Raw genomic sequence first — 21,010 nt, forward strand, 5'->3', positions numbered from 1 at the left:
TAATATGTAGATTTTTGGATTTGTAGTATGAAAGTAGTAATAAATAATTAATAATCCTTAAAAGGATACAATAAAAACAAAATAGTCAGTATTTAGCACATAAGAGTCTAAATCAATTAAAACAAAACAATGTTATAAAGATTAAATTTTGCATTTTCCAGAAAATAATTACAAATTATCCGGAAAAAAAAGGCACAATTTGTGTTATTTTCAATAGTTTGCATTGCAATTAACATCCAATGCCGTTTTCGGGAACTTAGGCACTTAAAAAGTCTTGTGTACTTCCATCTTGGGAATGACCAAATATGGCGGCTATGCCCAAAAATAAGAAATAACTTTTTTAATTTGTCGCATGAAGACAGTTAAAAAATAATTAATCTTCATGAAACTACAATTCATTGAAAAGTTTTTATCACATTTGCGTCCGAGGCAGTGAGGATAAGATTAAGTTTTAAGAACAAAATTTTTTATTTCTCAAGAAAATTATTTTAAATAACAATAGAAAAACAATTTGTAGACCATTTTTTGTTATTTTCATCAGTTTTCAATTAAAGAAAACATCCAATTCTGCTTTGTTTTTAGAAACTTAGGCATTTTAGGATCGTATCTACATCCATCTTGTGAATGACCAAAGATGGCGACTGCGTTTCACATGTAGCTGAAATGATTTTCCGATCAAAAAAAAAAAAAAAAAAAAAATTTCCCCGATCGATCTTCCCATCTACAGGTTGTGCTTCCGAAGCAGTAAATTGTCTTCTCTCCTTTTGAGTTTGTACATAATTGCTGTTCACCTGATTTTTTTTCCCTTGGGAACTACTGAGAGCCAAAAATGGCGGCTGCTGAAGATTTTTTGGGTCGCCACTTTTTTCATTGCTTTAAAATTGTTACAATTTTTTTTAAATACATCGATAAAAATGAAGATTAGATCTCATAAAACCAAATTCCCTGGGAAAAAATTGGGAAAAGAAAAATTTTGGGGACACATTTGGAAAATTCCCTGACATTTTTGACTATGTCATTTTCCATGATAATTCCAAGTTTTCCCGGAGCGTACGAACCCTGAACCGAATAGAATGTTGTGGCAACCCATCTAAAACTTTAGGCAGTAGAAAGAAATGCGTTCCCCTCACTGACTCCATGTAAGAAAATCTTCGATCTTTTGGCGCATTTTTCGTTGTGAAAAAAAAAAAAAAAACGTTCATTTCTCGATCGCAGTTTTTAAGTGCCAGCGTCGGTTTAGATAAAAATTTACAATTTTTTTCGTGAAATCACAATAAAAACGAAGACTAGATCTCATGGTAGTTAATTCCTTGGGGAAAAAAAATGGAAAAAAAATTTTTGGAGGACAAAATTTGAAAACTCCCTGACTTTTCCCTGACATTTTTGACAGTGTTATTTTCCCTGACAATTCCCGGTTTTCCCGGAGCGTACGAACCCTGCTTAAGTATGCAATGTTTTGTGAGTTGTTAGTGTGAATGAGTTAAAATTTTACTTACATAGTGTGGCTGAATGAATCAAAAACTAAACTACTGCATTAGTGAAGTAGCCATGTCTTGTAATTTTATTTGTTTGCTTTTTCAGAAAAATATCAAAAATCTGGATGCACAAACAATTTTTCAGGTTGTCTTCGGAACGTTATCTTAAATGGAGAAGGTATACAGATAAAAAACTCAGTTGCAATAGAAGAAAATACTGTACAATTTATGTGTCCGCAGATGTAAAAAATTTGTGATAATTTTATTTATAACTATTTATTAACATTGTTTTTATATTTATATATATATATTGCTACTATATATTTTTTACATTTTAAATAAAATGACTGCAACTAACAAAACATTGTAGAGTCTTTTTTTTTTTTTTTTTGTCTCTATATATTAAAAAAAAAGTAACGTCTAAGAAATTGCGAATAGAAGTCTGTGATGGGCCTGCATCCAGGAGACCCCATAGCGTCTACAACCATGAAATTTGGTGCAAAATTACTTCAAGCCCTGGGGCTCTGCAGCTGGGGCTTCAATTTTTAAATTTTCAAGTTAATTCTTTAGCAATTAATTCTTTCAGCTAAAATTTCACATAAATTGCCAATTAAAGGGCTTATAAAATTCCTCACACCCCGTAACATTATATGTCGCTTGAAAGTTTTCTGCATTAAATATTGCTCAAACTTTCTCAATTAGAACAGCAGATATAAGAACTTCAATTTTAGCAAAAAAGTCGTAGGCTGAACTCAAATCTTGAAGTGAGAGAGCAAATGTTAATGGAGACCACAGATTTTATAACGACTTTTCAAACTTACTTTTGCTGGGTTCATACAAATTACATATGACTATATCCCCAGGAGCCCAATAGCACCAGCAGCCCTAAAATTTGGTAAAAATTTAATTCAAGCTTGGGGACGTGCGATGCATTGTTTCTGGTAGCTGCTCATCTGTTTCGAAGCTAAATCGGATCCAACATTATATATAGGACATTATGACGCATTCAAATGATACAAAATGATTTAATGGCTTAACAAAAAATATTTGGCGGATTTTTTTTTTTTTTTTTTTTTCCATTTTAATGTAACTTTTAGTCTTATTTAATGGTTTGCTTTGGGTTTAAACATTAAATATTAAACTTCAACAGTATTAGTTTTGGCAATGTTTTTGATGACCAAAGAAATGCCTTGTTTTGATCTTTTTGGCAAAAACTTTTGAGAATGAGCCAATTGTTTCTCTTTAAGATTATTCCCATTTTATTATAATGTATGGCATACTCTAATTTGGATTACTTTAATCAATGCATTCAAAGGATGTAAAATAAAAAAATAAAAGCACTGATTGGTAAAAAAAAGTTGTTTCAAGAAAAACATACGATAGAAGTGAAACTTTTCCCTTTCTCTTTACATTCTTAACTGTCATTTCAACCACACGCTTTCTCTCGTCCCATGCTCTCGTTCTTGCTGCGCCAGACTTAGGCATACTTTAATCTGTTTCTTCTTAAGAATTGCTTCACATTTTTGTGGACCAAATAAGATTGCAATGCAATCTTCAGGGGTTGATGAGAGGCAACGGGCAGCGCCCCCTAGTTTTTCAAAAAAAAAAGTGATAAATATAATTTTAAGTTTCTATCATATATTGAGAAACCGAAGTACAATTTTTGACACGATCAAAATGTTTTAAAGTAAGAGATACTGTTAATTTGTCTTAACGGTCTGATTTTTATTGGAACAGTGAGTGGTCACTCCTGAGAAGTTGGTTGTGTATGTGATTTCTGGTCATTTTCTCTCGGTTTTTTAAAGCAGTCCCTGCTATTTCCAGTTTTCTCACTATCTTAAGCTTTACACAAATGACAATTGTCAACACTATTTTACCTTTTTGCTCTTAATGAAACAGTTATATATTGCAATGCATGTATTAGAGCTACTACAGGCCGAAATTTTTAACAGCTCTAAACCTTTCTTAAAAACTTAACTGTTGTGTAAAATTCTCTTTGTGTAATTTGTGACCTGTCTTTCATCCATCAGTTTCTGTCTTTGTGTATAACATAAATGGCACTCTGTATATAACATAATGGCACAAAAGAGACATATCAGATTAGTTCTTGAAAACATTATCTAGACTTCGAGTTTGATGAAGTAAAATTCTTTTTGCATGTTTATAAACAATTGATAAACAGAACTATTTAAAGGATTTTAACGTCAATGAGAATTGAATTCTGAAGGTATAATGTAATGATGCTTGATGAACCTCAAAAACAAGTTAATATGTTTTAATCTTTAACATAAACCCCTACTAACTGAATATGATTGCCCCAGAATTATTTCATCAACCATTGATTTACTTAGATCAGCCTATTATCCAAGCATGAAGATCCATTTGGACAACACAAAATCCTATGCTAACATTGTTCCGAACTACAGCTTACGCCCAACCATATCTACAAGTACCGAGCAGCCACCGTAAAAATTATCAAAATAAGATTATATCCAAAGTGATACACATTTTACGAGAGACCCTGTACAGACCTAACGCATTATTTTCAATGGAGGCAACAATCAAAACTTTCGAAAGACTTTTTGATTTACATTGTTCCTATTATCCCTTCAATATGTACTTTCTTTGGAACACAAGAACAACAACAATTTTTACATTAAAATTCATTAGACAAATTATTAAATCAAAAGTTTATTTTTAAAGCAGTGCTTACAAGGAAAAAAAAACATGCTTTTAAAAATTAGTTTTCAAATTCAAGAACTAGAGAAAAATAATTTAATTCTCCAGGAAATGCTATGTATAAACAAATACATAATGCATAAGATATTAAAAACAATGTTATCTTCAATAAAATCTTTTTACTTAAAATTGATTTCATCTTCAAAAGGCAATCGAAAAGATTGCAGTTATTAGTCCATGCCATATGGTTTTTTTTTTTTTTTTTTGTTTTTTTTTGTGTGTGTGTGTGTTTGTTAGTGCTTAATGCATGATTTAGTGAACCAATTTTGATGATTCTTTTTTTAATAGACAGGGGATGGTCTCAGGTCCCGTACTTTTGTTAGATCATATTTGTTCTTAAGAAAAAATATATATGGGTAAAAAACAGCAAATTGCACGTAATTTTCCTATTAAATGATTAAATATGAAACCTATTCACATGTTCAGGTGTTAGAAGGAACCGCTTTTTCAATGCAAAATAAGTGAGCTTATGGATGAAAGACATCCGACAAAAACACGTTGTTATTTCTTATTTTTACTTTTCTTGCACAAAGGTTTATTCAACTTTATGAAACTCATTGTTGAAAACAATTTTGGCTTTTAAAAAGTAATATTAATAGTAATTACACTGAAAGTTTCAAATTCTATGCCAATTATAGTCAAGTAAGATTTATATTAGGAGTAACTTGTTTTTTTTTGTGAAACATAAATTAGTTTAGAAAACCTATTACTTAAATGGTTTTAATCAAATTAGCATGCAAATAAATCCTAGAGAGATTAGCTTTTTGTGCCAATCGCTAAAAATTTTAGTTGCATTGATCGTTTTTTTCCTGTTTTTATATGAAAAAATAGGGTCAAGTTTTGAGATAGTAACATTATAGTATTTCTGAAACACATTTTATAATAAAAGGAATGAAATAAAAATGATCCGAAAAAAGAAAGAAACTGCACAGAGCTGGCTTAAAAACTGCAGCTGGAAATCCTTTGAATATTATCGATACTTCTTTTAAACATAATTTTTGAATATAGCACAAAAACAATAAATATGAACGTTCATATGTCGTTTACGTTTTTCAGAGAAAACATGCAAAATTAAGAATGAAACATTTCTACTGCAACACAAATACGTTGTTATCAATGTAACTTATGCTAATGCTATAAGAACAGCAGTTCCCAACCTTTTTGATTGTGCAGCCCACCAGTTTTGTAGAAAATACAATTGAGGCCCACTAACTACTATGCATTACTTGCACAGCCAAAATTTACTTTCTAAGGAGGGGGGGGCACTTGTTCATAACTGTCCTTAAGTGCAAATAATATACGCATAAGGACTGAAAGTGCATTAGAAACAAGAGTTCTAGAGCTGTTAATCCCCTTCTCTCTTTATGTTGCACCAAAGATATAAATTTATTGTACAAGAACAATTTTTAAAATATTTTTTAAGGAAGGAAATAACTTTATTGCAAGGTAAGGAAACTCAAAAATAAGTCATCAAAGTTAAACTGCCATGGGATTTTTGGCGCTGCTTCTCATCTATAAGGGAGTTGATATCCGGATTGAAATGAAATTATTTTAATCTCAAATTACTGACAACATTAAATGCATTTCGATATTAATTTTTTTTTTTTAACTGCAATGAAAAGTTTTATTCAAATAGGTATGTTGTTGAAAAGCCCCTCAAGTACCTCAATTCACTAGTTAGTCATGCCAGTTCAGCAAATGAGGAGCATTTTTAACTTGAAGCTTGAAGCTAATACTAGTTTCTTTGGCAATTTTCATTCAAGTGTCTGATTCATTAGATTTCATCTCTTCAATTATAGGGGAAAGTTTCTAAAAAACATGAAAAATCTCAATCCTTAAGTTCCTAATAGGCGATGAGCAAGGGAGAGCTTCGGAGTGACGGTATATCTAATAAGTGAATTTTTTGTAAAAGACAGAAATTAATACCCCGAGATTTATCTTGCTTCAGATTCTCGATGTGTCCATGGCCCAGTAACACACTGTTCCAGGCCCACTTGTGGGTCGCGGCCCATGGGTTGGGAACTGCTGCTATAGAAGAACCTGGTCCATTAAAATTATATCTATAATTGAGTTATGGTTGGTGTAGTTTTACCAATTGCTTTTGCACAGTCTTCAGAAATGATTTTAAAAGTAGTATTGATGGTGTTCAAGGAATAAAATTATTTTTTACTTTTTAGAGCATTTATTAGCTGCAGTTTAGAAGCCTTTTTCTTTTCTTTTTTTTTTCCAAAATATTTTTAGTTTTAATCAAAACACATTAAATGTATCAAAATAAATACTTTTATTCAGCATACATAGCTGAATAAAAATATAACTTTTCTGGAAAAAATATTTCTCATTTGTCAATAAAGTAAAAAGTTCTTAAAATAAGAAAATGTATGAGATAAATTTTTCTCTACATGACAAAACAAGATACATTCATATTGCATTATTTCATTGATGTATTACAATGACATTTCAATGATAGATAAACATCATAATTATATAAAGAAATTTTTACATATTTATACCTTTGACTTTGATAGCATGCTTTGATAGACTAACATAAAAGTTAAGAATTATTCACATATTTTTACAATTGGCTTTGACAGAGATTCATATAAATTTTTTGCATTTTGGCTCAAAGGCTGCCAATCTGTCAAAATCATTTCAAAAATTTCTAGTAGCATAGCTCTGACAGTTAGGGTACTTGATTCACAAATAATTTGCTTTCTTATTTTTAAAACAAGAATGTCAATTCCATCAGAATCATTTTCTTTCAGATTCCTGTAACATTTTGGAAACTGAAAAATGAAAGGGAAAAAATAAGTATTACAAAATAAATTAAGGCAATACTTAAAACCTTCCTAAGGGAAAGAGGAGAATGTCGACAAAAAAGGGGGTAACAAAGTTTACAAAATTTCACAGTAAAACAGCTGCTGAAAACAATGATAAGTTTCTCAATAGAGATGTATCAACTATGTGGCTAAAAGATGACTTCTTTTTTTACACAGAGCAAATGTGTGTGTGTGTGTCACGTCTGTATGTGACCAGTTTTTTGTGGCCGCTCTACAGCAAAAACTACCGCATGAAATCGAACGAAATTTGGTACACATATGTGCCCCTATGTGAACTTGAGCCCATTGGTTTTTGGTGCGAATTTTTCCAAGGGGGGTGGAGCAATGAGACGTTTTTTGAGTTACGCGTGTTTGCTATTCCTCAGGAAGTAACTGGCGGAATCAAACAAAATTTGGTCCATATGTTGCAATTAACAGGAACAGGTGGTGATTCAATTTTGTGTCAATAAGTCAAATGGGGGTTGAGCTATAGAAAATTTTTTGTCAATTGTGACTGCTGTATCTCAAGAAATAATGAACGGAATGAAAGAAAAATTTATCGGCAAGTAGCCCTTAGTGGGTATAAGAGCTGATTTTATTTTGGTGTCAACAGCTAAAAAGGGGGTAACGTAATTGCCCATTCTTTTTTTACATTGCGAGTGCCCTATTTCAAGAAGTAATGCTACGTTCTGGTTGAAATTTGGAATATATGTGAATCCATATGTAAACAGGCTTTGGTTCAATTTTGACGCCAATCGCTCCAAGAGGTGTTGATTTTTTTTGGCGAATAAAAATAGCTTTATTAATGCAACAATAAGAAAGATAAATTGTAATAGATTGTCGTCTGCGTATTTCTCGTGATTTTAATTGTATGGAAATGATTGGAAATATTATCTCAATGATTTAAAATTTTTAACTGTTGCCACCTTATGTTTGTTAACAAATAAAATATTTGTTATTAATTTTTGCTTTTAAAATAACTTTCAATTTTCGCTCTTTGGTTTGCTTTTGCAATAATTCAGACATTGGGATGGTCGTCAAGTTTTTGCATGTGTAATTTTGTTTTTGTTCGGAATATTGCTTCCTCGTCCAGGGCCGTCAACAGGATTTATGGGCCCCTATGCAACTTTCTTCAGGGCCCCTAACTTTTTACTTGAATCTCCTCTTTCTTCGCTCTGCTTTTACATAAATATCCTAAATATTGTCAATGGGTCTAGGTCTAATAAAAAGGTTTTTTTGTTCTTTTTTTTAACTGAAAGTTTTTTTTTCTCAATTAAAATTGCTTTGCTGTGCTTCTTCTTAATCAAACTTTGTAATGTTATTAAAAAGAGATTCTTGTATACAGGGCTGGATTTTGACTTAGTGGGCCCTAGGCTAGTTTAAGTATGGAGGACCTTTTTCGTAGCTCGGACAACATTATATTAGTAGCAAAACAGGCTATTTTGTAAGTTTTTTTTCCCAACTATGTGTCTTTTCCTCTGGCACATATAGCGATATAGCCGTGAATGTGTTTTTAAAATATGTTTTGTTGTACTGTCTTTTTATTTATTTTTTTTTTCCTTGGACGAGGAGGGTTTTCAGGACAGTTATACGGGGACCTCCTTTGAGTTGAAGGTAGAATACCTCAAATTTGAGGGGGCCTGGTCGTTTCTCCCCCGTAAATGTTTCTGAAAAATGCATTAAAAAATTCTGCATTTTGAGGTCTTTTAAGAGGTAATTCGAACTACAAAAACATCAGCAAAAATAGGAGAACAAAATACAAAAATGTTTTAAACTTATGCACTCTTTTGCAAATTAAGGCAATACAAAAGAAAAATTGCCCTTGGTTCAACAAATCGTTGATATTTATTGACAGCGAGGAAAAGCGAGAGAGAAGAAACGATATCACCATCACTTGCTCACATCGACTTTCGGTTACATATTTTATTTTTAGACCCCGTTAGTTTTGATTATCCCTTTTACCCACTGCCAAACACAATGCTGAATCAATTGAAAAATTACCTAGATTAAACAATGCATAAAATTCTTTAAAAGAAATGGTGGAAATATTTAAAAAATAGATACTAATGAGAAAGTAACACCCTCTTGCCATTCAGAAAGTTCACCTAAAGCTATAGCTTGTTTAGCTTATTGGTAAATTCAACACTGATTCTAATTAATACAGTGACACAGGGGAGCCCCCCCCCCCAAGAGAAAGGGCACCCCCTCCCCAAAAGAAATTTAATGGCCCTGCTCTCCCCCCCCCCCTAGGTGGGCACCCTTGAGTGACATAACAGTGCCCCTTTCCTTTTTAGACATTTGATGAGAAGTGCTTCGTCCAAAATGTTTTCCCAAATTAGGCAACCGTTTTTACTTTTGAAACAACGCTAGAATTAGTTTAATTTTGTATCACTGAATTTAAAACTCAAATCAATACATATTTTAAAATATTTCATCAAACTGAGTTGTTTGCCAATGTTTTAAGTCTCAAACGCTAAAAATGCAAGCGCTTTTTTTTTTTTTTTTTTTTTACCCCTTGTGTATTTTACTACAATTCTGGTAATCTTTCAGAAATAAGCGTTTTTTGTTTTTTTTTTTAGTCTTGTAATTTACACAAAAGAAAAAAAAATCATATTTATTTTTGGTTGATAGAGTCGATAGTGGGCTCTGAAGGTAAGGAGAAAAAAAAATTCTCACTTCGAACTTGCAAGCTTGAAAACTTGTAATCTCTAGGAGAAAGAGTTTCTTCAAACTAAAAAGCTTTTTCCTTTCTTTTCTTTTTTTTTTCTTTTTTAAAGAAAGGAAAAAGTGGTGGGAGGCATTTTTTCTTTTTCAAAGGCCCGTTTCGCGGGCCCCCAAATCTCTCACGGGCCCCTATGCAATGCATAGGCTTGCCCCCCCTTCTTGACGGCCCTGTCCTCGTCAACATGGGGAGGGATCAGAAAAAAAAAGAAAAATATAGAAGAAAGTTTCAAAATGGCCACAACATACTAGTTTTTATTTGATTTGAGGTTCATTTTTGTTATTCAATAACTACATTATCAAGATTAATTTCTGCTATCTTTGCCAGTAAAAAAAGAATTAAAAAAAAGTACTACAGTCGAGTCCTGACTTACACGAGGGATGCGTTCCAAGACTCTTCGCGTAAGTCAAAATTTCGCGTTATGGAAAATTATGTGCATACAAATTTTTTAGAAGCATACCGAATTCTTTTAGACACTTATAAACACTCTCAAACTGCTTCAAAGCACTCTTAAACTATACACTAGTGTCTTACATAAAGAAATGAACTTTTACTGTATTTAAAAAATAAAAAACTGTTTTATTCAAGATGAAATACTAAGATGCACAAAATGAATAATCAATGGGAGGGAAAGATACAAAATAAAAGAACACGGTATGCAAAGTACGTAGCAATAATAAAATGCTGAACTATAATAGTACTGTACAGTGTGCAGTAGATACAGTAACGTATTTATGAGTACGCATGGAAGATTCACTATTTATTGTCACGCTACTGTCCACGTTTTGTAGTTGTTCAAGCATCTCAAGAATTTTTGCACGAAACTGCAGTCTTCGGCTGGAATGACTGAGCTGGCGGTGTATTTCATGTATCTCGAGAATGTTAAACTTTTTTTTTATCGGAAACTTTCTTTTTCTTCCCATCTTCACAAAGTTTAGATGAATATGCCACTAAGTTTCCATCATATTTCATCAACTGTAATGTTGCGAATGAAAAACAAAAAAATGTAGGACACTGAGTGACTAATAACGCAATGTGTAGACTAATTTAGATGTGGAAACTTTTGCTGTAAGTGATGCTTAAAGTTATGTAATTCAGTTAAAGTTATGTACATTCACAAAATCAATATTTAGTGGCTAATAACGAAGCCGATACTTCCTTCTAAAAAATTCGTGCTATGGATGAAAAATTCACGTTAGTTCTAAAATTCGTAAATCTGGAAAAAATCGCGTTATAGCCATTTCGCGTATTATTTCAATATGACAGCATATTTTTGTGTTTATCAACTCATTTTTAGAAAAAAAAAATCACAAAAAAAAAATTTGCAAAGAAGTTTTATTTTTCATAAAAAACAAAAAAATAGGGTGACCTGTATGTTTATTCTCAGAATGTCAGATTTTTTGTGCATATTATCGCCAAAATATAAAAATAGAAAGGTAATTCAGGTTTTTATTCAGATGTGAAAACTTTTATGAAAGTAAATAAAAAAATTAGTGCATATACTATGAATTATAAGTACATATTTTAGGATTTTTTAGATGATTTTAGTGTGCATATAACACAGGCTCTAATAATCATCAACCCTGGGGCGTTCCCACTGTCTCATGGGAACAGTGGCCCAACCATCATTCTTAACATCAGATTTTAAAGAAACGAACTTACCTGCTCGACAAAAACTTCTATTTCTTTCTGAGAACCACCATCAATAAGCATTCCTAAGTAATCAATCACAGGACGTGCCAAGACCTTTAAACAGCTTCCATCAATGTGAACATGATGGAAAATTTCACATAAGAATGCTACTTCCAATAGGAACTTTTCTAAGTTTAAATAAATCTTGTTCCTATCTGAAAGATTTTTTAAACAAAAAAATGAGAAACAATACACAAGAACTCAAAAGACTGACAATATATATGAAATTTTTTTAAAGAATCTCATTTATAGTTTTTTTAGCAATTAGTTCTAGTTTAAAATGTTGCCTAGAAAGATTATGATTGCAAAAATAAAAGGATAATTTACAAAAATGATTATACAAAAGTTTTGCATTGTTTATATCAAAGATTTAAAAAGTTACCTTTGTTTACATAAAACCAAAATTTAGTCAACACTTTCATTTTTGCTCATTCAAGTCCCTTATTTTACAAAAAAGAAAAAAAAAACTTCATAAACCTAAATCCATGTTTAAAAGTATCAAACAAGGTTCATACAGGTCATGAAAACCCTTTAAAATTATGAAAAAAATATTCAGACTTGGGAAAAGTAATGGAAAATTAATACCTTCATTAAAAGTAAAGGCACTTATTTAAAAGTCATGGGAAAATGTCCTGGCCAAAGAAAAGTAGCTAAAAGAGCATTTGAAATCTTGGGAGAATTAACAGTATTGTATTCAAAGCTATTAAAACTGAAACATTGAATGATCCCAAAAACAAATCTAAATTTTGAAATTCTCCTGCATCCAATTCTATAACATCCACAAGTCCTCTTTGACAATGTACTTATTGGGTGTCACTAATTTTAAATTTACCATTGTTTTCAACACGTCTTACATTTTATATTCTGTAGGTTTCTGCATTGCATGTTCTTTTGCCATGCCCACTCAAAAACTGCTATCCAATTGCATTCAAGTTCATTTTAACCACTAGTAAAACAATTTATTATTAAATTTATGAGTTTATCTTAATTTGTTGAAGGTTTTAGAAGCCAATGGAGGCACTCCCTGATACGCCACTTGGGAACGTGCCCTCTAGGGTTTAGTGGGATAAGTCAATAGTCACTTTGGCAGCTTCCAAAAGAATAATTTTCAAGCAACTTTTTAAAAAGCTGTCATCCCAGATTTTTACTGCTTTTATTTTGTTATCATAGTGAGACTACCCACTGGCCACTTTAAAGGCATGAAAGTGGTTCCAAACAACACCTCTAGATCCTAACCCTTTTATAAAAATTGCCCACAGACCCAAATAACATCGGATATTTATCTTTGACTACCCTTCGGCTTCCATTGTTCAACTTTGAGCACCACTACAAAAACTCGTCAATAGCCCTCGTACTCCAGAACTGGTGACACTAGTTTTCGATATATTTGGCTCTGTCTAGCTTCCATGCACATGACAACACAACAACAAACTTCTTGTTTAAAATCTCACTACATCTCTTACCTATATACAATAACATTTGATAAACATCAAAAAGAATAATGTGATGTGATACGTTAAATCTTTGGGTTTTAAAACGTCTTTTTTAAATAGCCTATCAATTTTGTTAAGCTTCTTTTCAATTTTTTTTCTTTGGGTGGGACTAGAGCTGCTGTAAATATAGGCCATTTCATCAGCTAAAGCTTAGCCATTTTGGATTGGATTTTTTATTGTTACAGAGCTAGGGTTACAACAGCAAAGTTTCGTGTTTCGCCAAAATTAATATTTTATTTAATAAACAATTCAAGTGCTGCTAATAATTGTTCAAACTGAAAAATCATCTAATGCGATAACTCCGACAAAATAAGACAACAAGTTAAACAAAATAGCTGATGCGTTGGCTCATCTATACAGTGGCCTTAGGTGGAACAGGATTATAATATTGATAAAATGACATTGAGCTCTTTACTTAAATTCTCTTTTGTACTTGAGAGGCGGCGGATTTTTATTCTCTACTAATCTTAATGTGTATAAAAATTTGTTTATTCCTAACAGACAATATAAATCTTCACAAACCAAATAAGAGTGCAAAGCAATCTTTGGGGTTTGGTGAGAGGTAGCAAGCAGGGAGCAGAGCCCCCTAGTTTCAAAAACGTAATATTAATATTTGATCCAATTCTTTTATTAGCCATCTCATTAATCAGAGTTCATATGAGAAAAAAAAATTGGGGAGAAAATCTCACCCTCTTAACATTAGAGTGAGATTTTTGAAAATTGGGAGAGAGGACTTAAAAAAAAAAAATCTTTATTCCATTGAAGATTACAATGCTTAAAGACAAAGTATTACTAACCCCTATTTTGCATTGGTGAAATTCATTACAGGATTCATATTTAAAATATGAGAAAACTATCTGGTCCTTCATGACACTCTCACAAATTCAATAGATAAAAAATATTAACAACAAGTAATCTAATAAACAAGACAATTTTTTGACGAAACTTTTATCGAAGTTAAAATAAACTTCTAAATTAATAGGTTTTTTTTATTTTTTTTAGCATAGTGTGTTTGTATTAATTTAGCAGGAACTTACATTTTTTGAATTTGCAAAACAAGTTTTAATCTTCTACTCTTTCTGGCACTTGCAACTAATTCCTTTTTCACCAACCATTTTTGTTTGAACTTGTAAAATCAGAAGATTCTTCAGTCAAACCATTTGGAAACATTTAATTTTTCTTTTATTAAACAGTGCGAAGTTGCAGAGAAATATTTTTGAAAATAGAAACACAAAGTATAATAAAGTCAGAAACAAAAATGTAGTTTTTGTACTCTTGTATGAGAATGGTCCATTTCTGCATTCACAATTGATGTAAATTTGTTATATTCAAATGAACTAAAATTTTCCAGTGCTTAACCTAGAAAAATATAGCATTTCTCGTATTTTTTAGATAATCTAACTTTTCATGTTCTAATTCATTGCTTTGGATGATTTTTGATAGACTAATGAACATGACTGTAGGATAAATTAGAATGGAAATAATCAGTACAGAAAAGTACAGTAGAAATTAGAGGACTCAATTTCAGCAAAATCAGGGTTTTAAAATTTGTTCTTCTATCTTTTTCAACATTGTTATGGATGTCTTTTCCCCCTTTCTTTTTCCCCTTTTACTTGCTATTAGTGATTTAATTTAACAAGTGTGACAAAATCACCAGAAAACCCCTCAGCAAAATGTTTCTTAAGTGAGATTTCTTTTAAAAATAACCAATTTCTGTAGTCCCTCTATCAAGAATTAGATAATTCTTGATGTAAATTTCAAGATTAAAAATAACCAATTTCTGTAGCCCTCTATCAAGAGTCTTATTAATGCATTGTTTCAGATGTCAATAATATAGGTTTTGTTTTTATAATAATAGTAAAATTAAAATTTTTTGACATGACTGCAAACCAAGTCTAAAACTTTTAAGCGTCAAAAACTTGCCAACCCTGATACTTACAAATGTGTTTTTTTTTTTTTTCAAACTTTTAAAGAAATGTATTAAGAATGCTGTAAAATGTAAATGTAACCTGTTTCCAGTTTTTGTAATAAATGTCAAGTACCTTTATATGAGACTTGCAGCTTTCTTAACAAATGTGTGCGAAGCTTCACTCCTTCAACTGTGATATCCCCAATATGATGACAAAAAATTGCAGCAGTATGAGAGTTCCATTTGCTTTGAAGAGCAAAAGAAAAAAGACCATCTACTCCTTTTTCTAGACTTTCATTTGACTGGCAGAGTGACTTCACTTTCTCGGTAAATTCAGACAGTTTATTAGCGGACTTCGTTAAGTCAATGTCACTTAATTGTTCACATATGTTACCCAACTGATTTTCAATACCCTGCAAATAATTCATAAAATTTGGTAAGATAACTGGATACATTCATGTGTAAAACATGAATAAGACAATTCATACTATTTAAATACATTTGATTGGATAATTGTACCTACAATACAAGCTTGGCTGTCCAGAAAGTGCAAGAAGCACTAAATTCCATGTACGCTAATTTCATGGACAGTCACACCCTCTGTCTCTTTGACAGTTGAAACAAAGCAGAAGGAGCAAGGAAAAAAGGCAAAACGTGCAATTTCAGATTGCCAGCAGGGGTGGTATATGTAATATGATGTGATAATTATTTTGTTCACAAACAAAGGGTCATTCTATTTACACCACAGGGGATTGAAAAAAATACATAAGAAATGAAAAAAAAGTTTAAAAAAAAAGTCAATTTTTACATATTTAGCAAAACTTCAGGGACCTGGCACAAGGTATAAATATATTTTAATTGCCAAAAAAAATCTTTAATAAAGATTAGATGTTAATACACAACTTTTCCCACCACAGGCAATTAAAAATATTATACATAAGATTTTTCTAAAAAAATTTAAAAAATTTCAGTTTTTACATATTTGGCCAAACTTTAAGGGGCTGGCGGGGGATCTAAATATATTTTGATTTCCAAAAAAATTTTTATGTGAGCATTTGATGCCAATACACAACTTTTTCCACCACAGGCGTTTTTGATTTCAAAAAAAAGTCAAAATGGACCCACCCTAGTGCACACTCCCATGCTACAAACTTTGTGCTAAATTTCATGAAAATCGGCCAAACGTGCTAAATTTCATGAAAATCGGCCAAACGGTCTAGGCGCTGTGTGTGTCACAGAAACCCAGACATCCTCTGAACATCCAGACAGAGAGACTTTCAGCTTTATTGTTAATAAAGATTTCTTCTTTTAGTTTCTGTTTACTGTGCATTTCTAATACTTCTTAAAAAGTTTATAAATTTATTCTATATTTGTATAGATTATAAAAACATACACATACATAACTTTTTTCTAACATTTGTAACAGAATGACTGAATAAAGAAAATTTATTAGGGATGCACTGGATAGTGATTTTGCTGGATACTGGATGTCTGGCTCAACTGTTGCTTTCAGTGACCTTATATATCTAGGGTTTGTTTTTTATGTTACATTGCTTTAAAACAATGAGCCAAACCTTTTTTACACATCACTTGTTTAAAAACATTAAATATATTTATAGATAATTTTTTAAACTTCTATATTTTAATATATAGTGTGTACTGGAGTAATGGTGAATATAAAATAAAATAATATTGATTTGATATACAAAAGGGCTGTTAGAATAGTATCCCACCTTTTATTTATTTACTAGCTGTGTCCCCCAGCTTTGCACAGTCTACCTCGAAAATAAAAGTTTTGTCAAGTGATGTGTGTTCAACAATCAGGTTTGAACAAAAAAAAAAAAAAAAATCTACAAAATTTTCTGACAAATTGCGGAAAAAGTAATCAAAAAGTAAATTTTTATATTTCCCGATCACACGAAAAGCCTCAAAACAAAAGACAAAATTTTATTTGCTTACATTTTAGAAAAAAAAGGTCAACAGATCTTTTTTCGAAATGAGTTTCTTCATGCTACAAACTTGAATAAAAGCATTGTTCAACAATGACCATGACCAACAATGAATTTCTAATTGAAAGCTTACCTACATTTTAGCATGAAATTAGTTAAAAACAGTTATAATTCATGTTGTAATTACCTTAGAACATTGGAACGAATTTTATATGATGCCGAAAAATCAGGAGTTTCTATAGATATTTTGTTCTAATTTTTGCGAGCAGTTTTTCACCCTCCAACTGATGAAAAGGTCATTTTCGGGTCCTAAAATTAAATATCAAACAATACAGTACTATTTAGCCATTAAAAAAACCCTACATTAATTCTCGGGTGCCCAAGTATCTCCCTGCCAAATTTGGTCAAGATCCGATGTACACTGGATTTGAATAGGAAACATACACACAAATATATTGTTTTATTTATATAGAATATGCTAAAACCTGATGGATATGAATTAAGAACATTTACATGAGTTGACCTTTGAACCTGAAACCTTTGTGCACATGCACAACTTTTTTCTCTTCTCTTAACAGTGTCAGTAGCTGACAAGCAGACTTTGACTGAGTTAGTGTGTAAGGTTCTAGCCAAATTTTTTACTTTCAAGAAAAATGATGGACTATAGCAGTGCAACTGCATCGTACTTTGCCAAAAACCTTCTAACTTCATATACAAGAGTTTAAAGTTTTGATCAAAAAAAAAAAAAAAAAAAAAAAGCAGCATTAGTTATGCAACAAATACTGATTTGGCCAAATACCAAATATTCAGCAGTAATCAAGGCTGAATATTCAATTATTCGGCTGCCGAAACAAAGAACAGGTTGCATTTAAAGCATCTGTTAATGATTAATAGTTCAGTACACATATTTAAGGATTTTAAGAAATGATTTAGATCATATCTTTAAAAATTATTAGTTGAAATTTTAAAAGTATTTTACCGAAAAATTACTGAACAGAAGGGTCATATTTCCTTACCAAAAGTTCTTATCTTATGACTAATGTAAAAGAGCCCTGACCCTGTTTGTGATCATTATTTTTCCACTAAAACTTTTTTTACTTTTGTATGGGAAAAAATATTCAAAATTCATGTCAACAATTATAGGCTTTTTTCGGATATCTTTTCATCCGTAAGCTCATTACTTTTTGCATTGAAAAAGGAGTTTCCTGTAACGCCGAACATGTATCTGCAGCAATCTGCAATTTGTGCTTTTTTGACGTCGTTATTTCTTACATTACTGTTCAGCACAAAAGTATTTATTTATCTTAACAATTATATATATACATATTTTTAAATACTTATAGGTACTTTTGTACCCATAAAATATTAACATAAAGAAACAAAAATTATTAGTCATAAAAATTACCTACCCCTGAATCTTCATCTTGAGATTTACAACTGAACCTTGTTTGGATGCCTTCTGCTCCTGGTCTCCTGAGAGCTGACAATGGAGCAACACTTCCTAGACCTCGTCCCCTAGACGTCATTTAACTTGATAGCTGTAAATATTTGTTCGTCTATGAAAATTTAAATATGACTAATACAATCATCATCAATATGCAAAACAATGAAGCATACATTATGTTTTTCAAAATTCATTTATCTTCAGGTTATAACAGAAGCATATAAATATATGAATATTCAAATAGTAATCAGTAGACCTTTTCAGCTTTTTATGCTAACAGATACTTCCCATTTATGACTAATTTTTACCACTTTTTGTTAGAGGGAGAGGGGACAAAATGTGTTCAAAAATTTACAAAGTAAACAATTTACAAAATGGGTGCTACAGGAAGAGGCGTAGGGTGCTGCGATATTCCCACAGTATAATCCATTTTTTCTAACAGATAGGCAAGGGTAACATGAGAAAATTCTAATACTTTAAAGGATGCCGAGAATCGCAAAAGTTTGGGAACCTTTGATCTACAGCATTATGCGACTCACACAAAATTCACTTAGTAACAGAATAAAAGTATTACGAAATGAACTATGCAAACAAAATTTAATGCATTTGTATTAAAAATTGTTGAGGATAGTAACAGAATAAAAATATTACAAAATAAACTATGCAACCAAATTTTAATGCATTTATATTAAAAATTGTTGAGGATAATTATAAATAAGGTTTCTAATTAAAGCTGAAAACTGGGAAACTTGGTTAGTAGCCAGTGGTCAGTAGACTCAGTTTTATTAGTGGCAACTTTTAAAGTTAGTAGCCACTTTTTAAAACTGCAACTATGTTTCAAATTTTTGTTAATAATGAAAAAAAGTACCATGAGAATATCGCTCTCAAGCAAGAAAGGTGACACAAACAATTGCTTTGTGTCTAAATATTTTTTCAGTATCCCATATGAAATCGCAAATATTGATAATGTAAGAGCTTTCATTATCAGAATTAGAGTTTTCAGACAATTATTTTCCCTTTTACACAGTATTAACTTTCCCATTAACAGTGTAATTGTAGACATAGAACAGAATTAGCCTATCAACAACACCAAAAAGTGGAAATATACTGATTTTATAAGAACATCAATTCAAAACATCGGCGGTTTTATAACGCTTAAAATGTTTGTTTTCAAGAAATAGTAGACAACGTATTTTGAATTTAGTAAAGTTCTCGTTTGTGTGAAAAATCTGGAGATCAAGAATAAACCTGGAAACATGGATTACTAAAATTGTCCCAGATCACGAACCATTTTAGTTCATTTGTTTAACGGCAAAGCTAAAATTATCTTCAAAACGTAAAATTTACAAAAGAATATATTACTCAAGTTGATGAAATTCAAAGAAATTTCAGTAATCAAGTTTTAGAGCTAAAATTTAACCTAAACAAGAAACTTTATATTCATATTGCACTTAACATTTCTTACTTACTAATACTGACAAATACATTACGTTTGAAATCAGAACACAAAATTTAAAGCTCCCTAGGCATACTGCACTTAACATTTCTTACTGACTAATACTGACAAAATACATTACGTTCGAGACCAGAACAAAAAAATTTAAAGCCCCACAGTTTACTTCAAATCTCTGCTAAACGGAACACAATAAAATTAAAATTGTTATTTACTAAGTGAGTTCGCAAAAGTTATCAAATCACAAGTTCTGTTTGTCTGGTGTCTGCTTCTGACGTTCCCGGTTTTTTTAATTTTAACTTCCACTACGACAACATTTACTGCCAAAGATTTCATATAAATTTATTTATTTTCATAAGCTATCACTTGCGTAATAAAGTATTGTACATTTTCCGCACATGAGAAATTCAGTGTTATTAAAACAAAATTTCAAACACATATGTCATTTAAATATTAATGAATTTCTCATTTTAAATATTTCAGCATTTTTTAACAATATTTTGCAAAAATTCTTGATTGGCAACAAAAGTGTGCTTATGTTCCATTCATGGAGGAAAAGGATTTCTCCAGTGTTTACTAATGAAATTTGTTATACTATAACAAATGCTGTAAATAAATAGTTGTTTGTTTAAATGTAATCTATGTTATTTGAAATATATCATTCTTTAAAAAATTTCTCACTCAGTGCAACAATTGTGAATACTTTCATCTTCAGTTTTAAATGACTTCGCCGGCAAATCATCAACTTTTTGTAAATAAGTTTTCTTTGTGCGTTATTAATTCATAAGTAAGTCATTTTGAGTGTTTTGGAATGAATGTTTTTATAGAGAGTATTGAGTTCAGTTTTGCGGCCTATTATTATTTACGCATTTTTCATTAAAATTTTTAACTTTTACGGGAAGTTAAATGGAATTTCTTTTACATTTATTACAAAATTATATGTAAACAAAATTTCTATACATTTGCATCATATATTTTTGTCGTTAAGTAGTTAAACTACTTCACAGTACTTCTACACATACTATGTCTTGTAGTTTTAACTAAATTTGTTGGTGGTAATTTTGGAATAGAAATTCTTAAAATATAGCCTTTAGTTGGTTAGAAAGTTGAATTTCGACTAACTATTAAGGTTTTTAGCATATTTTTTTAAAATTTTTTACATGTTATTGGAATGTTGGTAATTCCAATATTACCTAAGTCCCCCCTTATTTTGACAAGTTCAAATTGCATTTTTAAAATTATTTAAATACTTTTTAGAATCATGGCAGCAAAACGTTCTATACATCAAGATCCAGAATATGAAGCTATTACACCAGAA

The 21,010-nt window shown here is 31.0% G+C and overlaps 3 protein-coding genes across 3 annotated transcripts in view; 2 read left to right on the forward strand and 1 right to left on the reverse strand.

The window, feature by feature from the left end:
- Positions 1-1,822, forward strand: part of LOC129225795 (laminin subunit alpha-2-like) — a 220,437-nt gene extending 218,615 nt beyond the window's left edge. Inside the window, exon 65 of the mRNA XM_054860304.1 lies at positions 1,582-1,822. Coding sequence (XP_054716279.1) covers positions 1,582-1,721 — 140 coding nt within the window. The 3' untranslated portion in view covers positions 1,722-1,822. The remainder of the gene's footprint in view (positions 1-1,581) is intronic.
- A 2,367-nt stretch (positions 1,823-4,189) lies between these two features.
- On the reverse strand, positions 4,190-19,982 carry LOC129225968 (uncharacterized). The gene is made up of 5 exons (XM_054860537.1): positions 19,908-19,982; positions 18,205-18,333; positions 14,980-15,259; positions 11,415-11,599; positions 4,190-6,997 (listed from the first exon to the last, which is right to left on the reverse strand). The coding sequence occupies exons 2-5, from the start codon at positions 18,319-18,321 to the stop codon at positions 6,773-6,775; spliced, it is 807 nt and encodes a 268-aa protein (XP_054716512.1). The 5' UTR covers positions 18,322-18,333; positions 19,908-19,982; the 3' UTR covers positions 4,190-6,772.
- Positions 19,983-20,953: 971 nt separating this feature from the next.
- Positions 20,954-21,010, forward strand: part of LOC129226944 (YEATS domain-containing protein 2-like) — a 39,742-nt gene continuing 39,685 nt past the window's right edge. Inside the window, 1 exon segment of the mRNA XM_054861573.1 lies at positions 20,954-21,010. Coding sequence (XP_054717548.1) covers positions 20,954-21,010 — 57 coding nt within the window.

This window comes from Uloborus diversus, chromosome 7, assembly GCF_026930045.1.
Source record: "Uloborus diversus isolate 005 chromosome 7, Udiv.v.3.1, whole genome shotgun sequence".
Taxonomy (NCBI): domain Eukaryota; kingdom Metazoa; phylum Arthropoda; class Arachnida; order Araneae; family Uloboridae; genus Uloborus; species Uloborus diversus.